Genomic DNA, 13,506 nt, shown 5'->3' on the forward strand with positions numbered 1-13,506 from the left:
AAAAAATATTTTTACCTCTCATATTGTAGAACATCTTCACAGTTGGTGAGCAAATATGTTTGCAAATGAGCGTGCTCAGTGTCCGTAAGTCTGCGCTTCGTGAATTTTCCGCTAAGTCGTCCTATTTCCTTGAACATGCTTGGGACAGTAACATGATATGTTGCTCTCTCCCCTCTGTCATCATGCCGAGCAGGTCTTCGGTGTTTTGTATGCACTTCTGGTGGAAAATAATTTTCAGCAAAGATTGCAGTTTCTTCATTGATCACCTGTGCCACTATAGATCCTTCCACCCTGCTTTGATTTTTGACCATCTTCTTCAGATGATGCATATAACGCTCAAAAATATACATCCATCTGTACTGCATCCAATTCTCTTGCGAGATGAATAGCAAGATGTTCCATTACATCAAAGAATGATGGAGGAAATATCTTCTCAAGGTTGCACATGCTGACTGGTGCGTTTGTCTTCAAATTATTAATACCCTCTTCAGTCACTACTCTGCTGCATAAGTCGCGAAAGAAAACACTTATCCCTGAAATTGCTTCATGAACATTACGTGGCAATAATGCTGAAAAAGCAAACGGGAGGAGGCGCTGCATAATTACATGACAATCATGACTCTTCAAGCCACTAAACTTTCCTTCGCTTCTATCAACGCAGTTCCCCAAATTTGATGCATATCCGTCAGGAAATTTCACTTTATCTGTAATCCAATCAAAGAACTCTTCTTTTCTAGCACCATCCAGCCGATAAATGGGAAAAGGGGCCGTACCGTTCTCATCAACGTGAAGTTCAGAACGATCACAGATATCGACTAAATCCAACCTTGACTTCAAATTATCCTTCGTTTTACCTTGGATGTTAAGGACTGTGTTCATCAGATTGTCGAAGAAGTTCTTCTCAATATGCATGACATCTAAATTATGCCGCAATAGATGAGTCTTCCAATATGGCAGATCCCAGAAAATACTCTTTTTGTGCCAGTTATGTAGCTCTCCAACCGCACTGACTCGAATGTTTTCATGTCCACCTACATCTGGCGTCCTTTCTGCATCAAAATCCCTAAACTGCTTCAACAAATCTTCCCCACTAACTTCCACAGGTGGACCATCAAACACCTGCTTGTTCTTCGTAAACGAAGTCTTACTCCTGCGGTATGGATGATCAGGTGGAAGAAATCGTCTGTGACAGTCAAACCAACACGTTTTCCTTCCGTTCTTTAGTTGGAAAGCATCGGTGTCATCTTGACAATATGGACATGATAGCCTCCCATGTGTTGTCCATCCAGATAACATACCATATGCTGGAAAGTCACTTATTGTCCACATAAGTACTGCCCGCATCTGAAAGTTTTCTTTGCACGAAACATCGTATGTCTCAAAACCATGCGCCCATAGTTGTTGCAACTCATATATCAGTGGTTGAAGAAACACATCTAGTGATCTTTTAGGATGATCTGGACCGGGGACGAGAATTGAGAGAAACAAAAACTCTCGTCGCATGCACAAGCTCGGCGGTAAGTTGTACGGGGTCACGATAACTGGCCATAGAGAATACTGTCTTCCATGCTTTCCAAACGGGCTGAAACCATCAGTAGATAATCCAAGATAAACATTTCTTCTCTCTTCCGCAAATTCTGGATATGTTGACTGGAAATGTTTCCAAGCCTTCGCATCTGAAGGATGTCTAATCTCACCATTTGTGGAATGCTCTGCATGCCATCTCATTGCTTTTGCTGTGCGCTCACACTGATACAACCTCTTCAATCTTTCCGTCAAAGGCAAATACCACATTCTTTTGAACGGGATCGGAACTCTTCCCCTCGTCTCCTGATAACGAGGTTTCCCACAAAATTTGCATACATTTCGTGTCTCATCCGCTCTCCAGTAGATCATGCAGTTGTCAATACATACATCTATCACTTCGTACGGTAGTTGAAGACCGGCTACAAGTTTCTGAACCTCGTAGTATGAACCCGGTGCAAGGTTATCCTCAGGTAGAATACCTTTGACAAAATCAGTAATCGCATCCATACATTCTTCAGCCAAATTATAGTCTGTCTTAATACCCATTAATCTAGTTGCAGATGATAAGACTGAATGACCATCTCTACAATTTTGATACAAAGGTTGTTTTCCTGCATCTAACATATCAAAAAATCTCCTAGATTCGGGATTTGGTTCTTCCCCTCTATAATGATCATGTACCATCTGCTCAGTACCTACACCATAATCTATATCCGTTCTAGGTTCTTCTAACCTAATATCAGGCTGAAGTTCACTAACAGGCTGAGGTTCGCTAGTACTACCATATTCATAACCAGTTTCCCCATGAAGGTACCAAACTTTATAATTACATGAAAACCCTTTCATATACAAATGAGTCCAAACATCAAATTCTTTTATAACCTTATTATTATTGCAAGTAGAGCAGGGACATCTTAACATACCACTTTTTGCATCCGGTTGCTGTTGAACAAGCCTCATGAATTCTCCAATCCCTTGAACGTATTCTTCCGTAAGCAAATTAGTGTTGGGATCCAAATGAGGTTTATCCATCCACGAACGATAATAAGCTCCTTAAGACATGATTTTCACGGAATTGTTATGACTAAAGAGAAAGAAGAGAGAATGAGGTGTGAATGAGATGAATGAGGAGGGGTTGCATTTATAGGAAATTGCTTACGGACATCCGACGACTTTCCGACGGAATACCGACAGATATAAAGCATTCCGTCGGAATTCCGTCAGTATTTTCCAATCTCGAACGGATATAAAACGGTCATATATATTTGTCGGCAACAGTCACTTGGTTCGTCGGAAATTCGTCAGAAAATTCCGACGGAATACCGACGACCGTAACGGTTATATCTTTTCACCGGAATATCGTCGGAAATTTGACGGAATATTCCGACGACTTTTCGACGACTACAACGGTTATATTGTTTATCGGAATGTCGTCGAAAAGTCGTCGGAATATTCCGACGACCCTTGTTTTCTCGGAAATTCGTCGGAATTAGCCGACGGAATTCCGACGACTTCAGATTTTTTGTTTTCGTCGGAAATCGGTCAGAATTTTGTCCAAATTGTCCGACGCCTGTGACGTCCGTCGGAATCTCCGTCGGAATTCGGCGTGTTTTCTTGTAGCGAAAGGCTTTCATATATGGGGTTTCTACCACAACTAACCCACAACTTGATTTTAACCCCAAATCTATACCCAAACTTGAATCAAATGCAAAACTAACCTAAAAACCTTGTGAAATTACAGCCCAACCCCTTGTGACCAAACAAAAAAACAGAAGATATTTTTATGAATATAGCCCTAATAAGTCGTCTGAGTCGTCTGAGATGTTGGAAGTCGTCTGGACAACTTCAAAGTAAGTCTTCTAGTGTAACTGATCTTAAAAATAATTTTTAAATTTTTAAAAAAATATTTTGATAAACGAAAAATTAAAATCATGTAATTATAAACAGTTTCAAGTGATATAAATTAAAATATAAGAAAATTGTATTATTTTCAACATAGATGAGTGTAGGTAGTGAATCATGGTATTCTTTGGTCTAGGGTTTGGGAACATATGTTATAGTATTGTATGTATTCTTAGGGTTAGATTTTGGAAAGCTTGAATATTTTTAGAAAAATTATTTTTTTACCTATACGTGTTTATTTTTGTGTATAGTAAACACTTTTGAAGTTTAATTTGATTTTATGAAGTGTTTAGTTAGTTAATTAAGTTTAGGGGTTATGTTTAGGGTCTAGACCACTTACATTTCAGTCGTCTAGTGAAGAAATTAAAATCGACGACTTACATGTAAGTCGTCCAAATATTCCCCCCTAAAATTTTTTAAAAAATTATTTTCCCGCTTAAATAATTTCCCGCTAAAAATATTTTAATTTCCCGCTAAAAATATTAAACTTTTCTGGATGACTTACAAGTAAGTCGTCTAGTAAGTCGTCTGAATTAAAATTATTTAACTTAATTGGATTTTTTGTCTCCCTATATATAGAAAAATTTACACATTCTCTCTCCTCCTCTCAAATGGCTGCAACAAAAATGTAATGTTCATCATTCTAAAACTCTTCAACCTCTCTCTAATCTCTTTGACTTGAAAACACCAAACTTTATATGAATTTTTTAGTTTTGTCTTATGTATTTTTTACTAATTTATCTCTTTTGCAGGTTTTTAATCAGATGGTACTGATCTTCCACTAATTTAAAGGTAGATCTATTAATTTTAGATATGTATTTTTGTGTGTTCTATAAATGTAGGTTTATCTAATCTTCCACTCAGTTTCTCCGTTTTAAGTCATTTGAACGTTTTTGGATATGCAGGTTTTTCAGATCTGGATTTGATTTGCAGGTTTTTCAGATCTGGAAGACTTCTGAGACGACTTACATGTTAGTCGTCTAAAATATAATACAATAGACGACTTCCAGGAAGTCGTTTGGACTTCCTAGAAGTCGTCTGGACTTCCTGGAAGTCGTCTGGACTTCCTGGAAGTCGTCTGACGAAGTCTCCCTTTCGTAATAGATCTGAGCGTTTTGGTAAGTTTTTATGTCTGATTTTTCTTCATTTGGTAACTTCTTGTTGTATAAAGTTTTTACTTTTTTCCCAAACTAAAACTCACCAAACCCGCTCTAATCTCTTTGACTTGAAAACACAAAACTTAATATGAATTTTTCAGTTTTGTCTCATGTCTTTCTTACTAATCTATCTTTTTTGCAGGTTTTTAATCAGATGTCATCTTCCACTCATTTAAAGGTAGATCTATTAACTTTAGATATGTATTTTTGTGTGTTCTATAAATGTATATTTATCTAATCTTCCTCTCATTTTTTCTGTTTTTAAGTCATTTGAATGTTTTTGGATATGCAGGTTTTTCAGATCTGGATTTGATATGCAGGTTTTTCAAATCTGGAAGACTTCTGGGACGACTTACCTATTAGTCGTCTAAAATATAATGCACTAGACGACTTCTAGGAAGTCTTCCAGACTACTTCCATTTCAGTCGTCTGGACTTCCTAGAAGTCGTCTGGACTTCCTGGAAGTTGTCTGGACTTCCTAGAAGTCGTCTGGACTTCCTGGAAGTCTTCTGACAAAGTCTTCTTCCATATCAAGTGGAGTCCAAGCTTGTCTTTGTAGAGGAATGATCTATAATAGTTTTGTTTGTGGTCTTTTTGTGAATTGCATGTCTACTCTTTTAGTTGTGATTTTTTTTGTAAAATCAATAATAATGTTTCCCAAGATGTAATACATGTGCTAACAATGTGTTTACACATTTACAAATCAATGAAATAATAGACTTCAGTAGCATTTTTCTTATTTTTGGATCTCTCATATGCAATAATAAACTCCAATGGCCTTTTTCTTATCTTAATAAACAAGAATGTTGGTAGCTTCATATTTATACAACATTTTAAGAAGCATTTTAATCCTTCTTCCAACTCATAACAATAATCATCATTAGTGTCTATAACAATAATACTTAAGAGATGGAAACAAAAAATAGTAACTAGTCGAGGCATATCATATTTTTTATTTGAAAAACTTAGTCAAATTTAGTAAAACTAATGGAGAGAACATATTTTGTAAATATGAGTTTTACATATCTTGAAGTTACTTATCACTCTTAAAAATACAAGTTATTCAAAAACTAGCGTTGAAGACTTAAAAACTAGCGGAGAAGACTTACACGGAAGTCTTCTCGGATCAGTTAGAAACTTTAATTAACGTGAATGTTGGTAACCTCATAAATATCACCAATTAAGTTATAAATTTCATTCAGTAGCCCAAATATTCATTAATAAACATGATTTAACAAAAAAATGTAAAAAAGTCTTTATAGTTTTAGAGAAAATGCAAGTTTATTAAACATTGACGCAGACGACATCCACAGAGGTCATCTAGTAGACTTCCAGAGAAGTCATCCATTTAGGTCGACGCGGACAACTTCAATCTAAGTATTCCAGACGACTAAAATATAAGTCGTCTGGTCAACGCAGAGGTTATTTTTGCAATTGACTTTGAAATCTGTTATTTGAGACGACTGAAAAATAAGTCGTCTATTTTTGTTTGGTTAAAAAAAAACTTCAAAAAGCTAGACGACTTACATTTCAGTCGTCATAGGTTAGTTTTGCATTTGACTGGATTATTTCAGAAGTTTGACTTTCCAGGACGACTTACATTTCAGTCGTCTGGTGAAAATTGAAATATCAATATTTTATTAACACTAAACGACTTACAATTAAGTCGTTATAGGTTAGTTTTGCAATTGAAAAAAAAACTTCAATATTTTATCATACCCAGACGACTTACAATTCAGTCATCCTGGACGACTTACAAGTAAGTCGTCTGACGGACGACTGAATTGTAAGTCATCTATATATAATTAAATATTGAAGTTTTTTTTTCAATTGCAAAACTATTTAACTTATGTCGACTTAATTGTAAGTTGTCTAGTTTAAAAAAAAATATTGATATTTTAATTTTCACGAGACGACTGAAATGTAAGTCGTCCAGGAAAGTCAAACTTCTGAAATAATCCAGTCAAATGCAAAACTAACCTATGACCACTGAAATGTAAGTCGTCTAGGTTCTTTGGAGATTTTTTGTAACCAAACAAAATCAGACGAGTTAACTTTCAGTTGTCTCAGAAAACAGATTTCAAAGTCAATTGCAAAAATAACCTCTACGTTGACCAGACGACTTCCAGGTAAGTTGTCTACTGCCAGACGACTTCCCATTTAAGTCGTTTGACGAACAGATCTGGAAATTTTTTTTGATTCATACCTTAAATTGGTGAGATAACTTCCTTAGCACACATAAGGCTTCTCCAAGCACACATAATTGCAAAAGAAAGTGACCCATCCAGAATCGTTAACTTCTATGACTCTATGAACCATAAAAAATGTAAAATCAAAATCTTGGGTTTTTTAAGCTCAATGTGGAGAGAAAGTGAGAGATATGTTGTGTTTAGTTCATAAGAATGGAAAAAGAAGAAGGGTAACTCGATTTTGGGAGCATTAAGAGCTTCAAATTGGTTGTTCATGGTGGTTAGGGTATTGATAACAATGGCAATCTTGTAATTACTTGATGATGATGAGCGTGAGAGAGTAAAAATGTCATTTTCGAAAAAAAAATTGATGGCATTTTCGTGAATTATATGAACTTGTGGGGTGAATAGGGCAAAACCAATTTCCAAAAAAATAAGAGGTTAGTTTTGTGTTTGACTTTAAGTTGTAGGTCAATTCTGCAAAAAACCCTTCATATTTAAGGCATGATAATAAAATGTTTTTACAAACCCCATGCTAGTTTGACGGGCCAATCCCAGTGTTTAACCCCATAGTAAAATAACCATAGTTGAATCATGACCTAGTTACCCAAGTTGGAAGCCCATACCCTTATTGCCCAGTTTTGTAAACAAAGTGGTGGAGAGAAGGTGATCGGTGAGAGACATAGATCAATACTGCAAAACAGAGAAGATCTTGAACTCCCTTGCTTTCACTTATTATGTTGCTTACTTTTATTGTTTATTTTATTTAAGTATTATCCAGACCATCATAACTATGTGTTTCATGAATATGTCTGAGTAGTCCTTAATGTTAGATTTAGGTTTCTCAATAGGTTGATAAATATATTACTGAACAAACAATTGTTAGGGTGCTTAAAAATATAGTTCTTCATCTAGTTGTGCTTAAAACTAAGTTTAAGATTGATCACCCTTTAAATTTAGATCTTAGGATTAATTGAGATCAAGCCATTGCTTGACTCAATAGCTGAAAATAAACTAGTATGATCTAACTGACTAGATACAGACGAGAGTTGATCTACTGAGTTAGAGAATATAAATCAAACCTTTCCGTAAAGCTTTCTCGAAGAAGCATCGATCGACGCAGCGAGAGCCCTGTCGATCGATATTTTTAAAGGTGTATAAATCGATATTCGTAACGAATCATCGATCAACACATTCTCGTGATTAACATACGAGAGTTGAAATCCGAGATTCAGATTAGATAATCAGATTGATTTTATCTTAGTTTGAATTCAAGAACAATTACTATCAATAAACCCCTTAAAACCCAATTTAAGTTTTACTTGTCATACCTGAGAACATACCTGAATCTAGCTATTCTCCCAACTGCTAACAACCACAAAACAAATCAATCGAGCAATAAACTTGCTCACCAATCCATTTACTGCTTTAAAACTTATAAACCAATTAATCTAGATTTATTTCAAGACCATAATCAATTGTGTAATCCTAGAGTCTCTGTGGATTCGATCCCTAAGTACTACATCCGAACCTCTTATTTGAGAGAGTAATTCACTTCTTAAGGTAATTTGAGGGATATCAAATTTGACGCCATTGCCGGGGACTCTTTCTTATTACCATTAGATTATGTTTAGAATTCAGTCTAGATTTTGTTACTAAAATTGCTTAAAGTTTTCCCTCTTTTCCTGCTGACACAGGAACTTAAAGATGAAAGATATGGATTTCGGCCGGATATCGATCGACGAAACAACAACAACATCGAGCGACAAGTCGACGGAAAAATCAATCGACGCCACACATCAAACATCGATCGACGACACCCCGGCGGAAGAAGGTAAGTTTTCTCTTACCTATAATGCTAATGAGGGAGTAGTCCAAGGAGAACCTAAAGGTCAACTAAGAAACACAATTAACCAAATCATCAATGAACAGGGGACTGAAATCCCTGTTAAAATAAACTTGATCTCAAAAAGAGATCATGAAACAAAATTACTTCTCCAAGACTACTTAAACCCTGGAAGGAACTATTCCAATGGGTCCGCCATTAAATTACCAAAAGTTGATACCAAGAAATCCGGGGTCAGCCTCGAATACTTAGTCTTGATACGTCAAAACCCTTTCCGTGGAACCGTCTCAAAGCACCCACACGATCACATCGAATACTTAGAAGATATGATGTATGACGAGTACAATCATTGTAAAATCTTTCCATTCTCCTTAGAAGGCGATGCCAGAAAATGGCTAGACCAACTACCTACGGGTTCTCTAATCTACTGGAAGGAGATAAGGAATACCCTCATTAATCAATTCTTTGATGACACGCGTTACTGGGATGTGAGGAAGAAAATCTCCACATTCCGTCAAGGTCCACGGGAATCATTCAGAAACGCATGGGAGAGATTCAAGAGCTACCAACTTGAATGTCCCCACCATGGTTATCCAGAATCACAACTCATTAATACCTTTTACGGAGGTATTAACTTGCACTACCAAATCACGCTTGACACAGCCAGTGAAGGAAGCTTCAGTACCAAGAACCCTGAAGAGGCAAAGTGTTTGATCAAGAATGTAGCTACAGGTAGATCCTACGAAATGATGGACGTAGAGCGAGGAATGAGAGTTGACTTAACGGATGGGCCACCTTTAGCCAAAATCAAAGAATCTCTAGATTCGCTTCATTCTGCTCTAGAGGGACAAAACCAATTTGAAATTTACCAAATTTAAGATGATACCCTTTATGAATTAGAATAACAAGTAGACTTCGTAGATATTCTAACCTTGAAAGATAGGTACCCTATCCTTACCCCCGATAGCTTTACCCAAAATTACGATGCTACTGTTGGATCACGCCGAGGCAGAGCAAAATTTAGATTAAACCAAGCTTTCACAGAAAATCGCAAAATGGCAACTGATCTGAACGAAAAGATAGACATAACCTACAGTGAGCTAATGAGGAAGTTCGACGCTTTAAGTGAACCCATTAAGTGATACGTCCTAAAAAGGATCACTCAACCGGATTGGAAAACATATGAACTCCGAAGGAGAGCTGATGGATCGATGGGTCGCACAAAGGTTACGGATTGGCCTTTGAAATTCCCGAACAAGTTTGTTGCCGGATGTGATGCACCGGTCCAACAAAGAGGCGATCTTGAACCGTTGCTTGATATGACTCACAAGACCAACGGACAAGAAGAGTTTTCTTGGAGCTAACCACACCAAGGAAACAAGAAAAGTTCTCAAAAGTTGAAAGAAAATGGAATTATTTTATTGTTAGGGGATTTTTGTGTAGGCTCTTTTAGAGTACCACGGAACGATGGATAACCTGGTTTCTATTAAGTGTCTGTGTATGTTTCGTGGGGATTTATTAAGATAATGAAGATATATGCTTAAAGACACTTTTATTAGATAGAACAAGCAAGAACAAGCGAGGTTACAAGGTATTAGGTAAGAACCCTAATTCTAGCCGTCTAGTTCTAATCTCTTAGCCTTGGAGAAGTCGATCCCTTGTTTTAGGGATTTAGGAGCTCTTTTATACTTGTCTTGAAGTCGGTTTGGTTTAGGTTAAACTCATCCATATTCGGAAATATGGAAGGTTCTCTTTGTCGGAAGTCTTCCATTTCTTGGAAGGGAGGTCGGTCCCTATGACCGATCCCAGGGTTCCTTTTTAGCGGGGACCTGGAGCGTTCATTTATCGGGGACCCGGGGCCTGGGTCCCGCTTAGAGGCTGGAGGAAATGATACCGGAGTATTTTCCCCAACATTTATTATGAGAAGTGTTTACATATTTATACTACTTGAGGAATAGAAAAAGACATAGGAATGTGTTAATGACAAACTTAGGAAATCGAAATTGACTAAGAAGTTTGAAAGACAATGTAGAAAAATTCTTGGATCTCAGATCTGGTCAAAGATGACTCTTCAACTGGCGTCCAGGTTTGTCTAAACCAAGTGGTTCCTTAGCGGTAAGTGGCAGAACGGATGCAGTGCGGTCAGGACAATCATCTGGGTAAGGCTCATGCACCAGCTAGGTCCCAGCACGACCCAAGTCTTTGGACAGTTGAAGAATCCGTGCCTTAGAGAAATTTTGATCATCAAAGTTCAGGAACTAATCATACGTGCCGGCTGATCCATCAGTACGTTCGTTGGGACACTCAGCTCGGATCAGACGGACCAAAAGGGAAAGGGTATGGTCTGGCTCGGACTCCTCTCGATCAAAGTGGGTTCTGGCTTGACCATCCGTCTTGGCTTGGCGAGTGGGGCAGGGAAGACGGACTGTGGTTCGGTTCGTTCGGTCGTCTGGACGTGGTTCCAGCCTTAGCTCCTTTCCCGACGCTTGCGGGTTGATCCGGTACACGGCTCCGTCTATTTGTCTGGAACGGTCTGTTGCTCGAACCTCGGTTGGAATGATCTGATCGTCCTGAGCTCCATCCTGGACTGGTTCCATGTACTGAGGCGCATCATTCCTTTCCTCTTCAAAAGGATTTGTCCACAAATCAGGATCATCTGCAAGAAAAGGAGATAAATCAGAAACATTAAAACTTAAAAAAATGTCATACTTACCTTGCCAATCAAGCTGATAAGCATTATCATGGATTTTCTTAAGGATCTGAAATGGACCATTGACCCTTGGCATGAGTTTGGACTTTCTTTCTTCCGGAAATCGTTCCTTCCTAAGATGAACCCAACAAGATCACCCTCCTCAAAAATGACCTTCTTTTTCTTCTTGTTTGCCTTCCTTGTGTACACCTCGGTTTTAGCTTCAATGTTGGCACGAACTGTCTCATGCAAATTCCTGATTGTGTCCGCTTTCCTCTTGCCATATGTTCTAACTCTTTCACTTAAAAGGCAAACGCAAAATATCAAGTGGAAAAGGGATTGTAAGCGAATTCAACATGAGGCAAACATTCTTCCCAAAGTCTAAGATTTTTCTTAACCAATGATCTAAACAATGCAGACAAGGTCCGGTTTACAACCTCAGTTTGACCATCAATTTGAAGATGACAAGTGGTGGAAAACATCAATCTAGTTCCTAGCTTTGACCATCAATTTGAAGGAACTTAGCATCACGATCAGAAACAATGGTCTTAGGCATTCCGTACAATCTAACAATTTCCCTAAAGAATAGATCAGCAACTTGCACATCATCATCAGTTTTATGACAAGGTATGAAATGTGCCATTTTAGAGGATCTATCGACCACCACAAAGATAGAATCTCGACCAGATTTTGACCTAGGAAATCCAAGCACAAAATCCATAGATATATCAACCCAAGGATGAGAAGGAATGGAAAGAGCGGAGTACAAACCTTGGTTTTTGGCTTTAGACTTGGCTTTCTTGAAAACCACACATCGGCCACAAATCCGTTCTACATCCTTCATCAAACTCGGCCAATAAAAGTGCTCATACACAATCTGTGCGTTTTCTTGATCCCAAAGTCTCCCATAAGACCTCCTCCATGAGCTTCCCTGAGAAACAACTCCCTCAAAGAACATTGGGGCACACACTAACGGTTATCAAAGAATAAAAATTCAGAAGCTTGATAATACTTCCCATAGGCCATCTTGGAACTCTTTTTGAAAACTTCTTTAAAATTCGAATCAGTTGCATAAAGAACTTTGATAAATTCGAAACAAAGCAACTTTGTTTGAAGAGCTGAAAGAAGAACATACCTCCTAGACAAGGCATCAGTCGCCACATTTTTCTTACCTTGTTTGTACTTGATCACATAAGGAAAGGTCTCAATGAATTTGACCCAACGGGCATGTCTCTTGTTCAACTTCTGCTGGCCCTTCAGGTGTTTCAAGGACTGATGATCCGTGTGGATCACAAACTCTTTTGGCCAAAGATAATGTTGCCATGTTTGAAGTGCCCTCACCAAAGCATACAACTCCTGGTCATAAGTGGGGTAGTTGAGCGTGGCTCCTCCAAGTTTCTCACTGATAAAGCAATGGGTTTCCTATCCTGCATCAGAACAGCACCAATACCAACACCCAAGGCATCACATTCAATCTCAAAAGTCTTAGATAAATCAGGGAGAGTAAGCAAAGGAGCTTGAGTTAACTTCCCTATTAGAATCTGGAAAGCCTCTTCTTGGGTTTGTTCCCACTTGAACCCAACGTTCTTCTTGATCACTTCGGTAAGCGGAGCGGCTATGGTACTGAAGTTCGAAACGAACCGTCTGTAGAAGCCGGCTAGGCCATGGAAACTCCTTACTTCGCACACGGTCGTTGGACTTGGCCACTCTCGGATGGCTTTGATCTTTTCCTCGTCCACTCTAAGTCCATCAGCACCTACAACAAAGCCTAAAAACACCACGTGATCTGTACCAAAAGAGCATTTTCCAAGTTTTGCAAAATAATTTCTTTCCTTAAAACCTCAAGAACAGATTTCAAGTACATCTTATGATCATCAAGGTTATTGCTGTAGATAAGAATATCATCAAAGTAGACAGCCAGAAAATGACCATAGTGGTTTAATATTTATGAATGATCATAGAGGTTTATTCCAAACCTAAGTACTTGTTCTCAAGTACTAATACATATGTATAGTATTAAATATATGGATATAAATCATGTGAAGTCTTATTGTATACCCACTCTTCCGAAAGTTCCCGCATTACCGTGAATTGTTCCTGCTATACGGAACAAGATCACGAAGACACGATGATGGGGTCGCACCCTGGAGACCGTGTAACTGCATGCAGCGTTAGATGTTCGATCTTGGAATATCT

At 38.0% G+C, this 13,506-nt stretch overlaps 1 protein-coding gene across 1 annotated transcript; it reads right to left on the reverse strand.

The window, feature by feature from the left end:
- Window positions 1-11,803: 11,803 nt before the first annotated feature.
- Window positions 11,804-13,242, reverse strand: LOC125608356. Its single transcript, XM_048778696.1, has 3 exons — window positions 13,173-13,242; window positions 12,714-13,066; window positions 11,804-12,241 (listed from the first exon to the last, which is right to left on the reverse strand). The coding sequence occupies exons 1-3, from the start codon at window positions 13,240-13,242 to the stop codon at window positions 11,804-11,806; spliced, it is 861 nt and encodes a 286-aa protein (XP_048634653.1).
- Between the last annotated feature and the right edge of the window lie 264 nt (window positions 13,243-13,506).

The sequence above is a fragment of the Brassica napus genome, chromosome A1 (assembly GCF_020379485.1).
Source record: "Brassica napus cultivar Da-Ae chromosome A1, Da-Ae, whole genome shotgun sequence".
NCBI classification, from domain to species: domain Eukaryota; kingdom Viridiplantae; phylum Streptophyta; class Magnoliopsida; order Brassicales; family Brassicaceae; genus Brassica; species Brassica napus.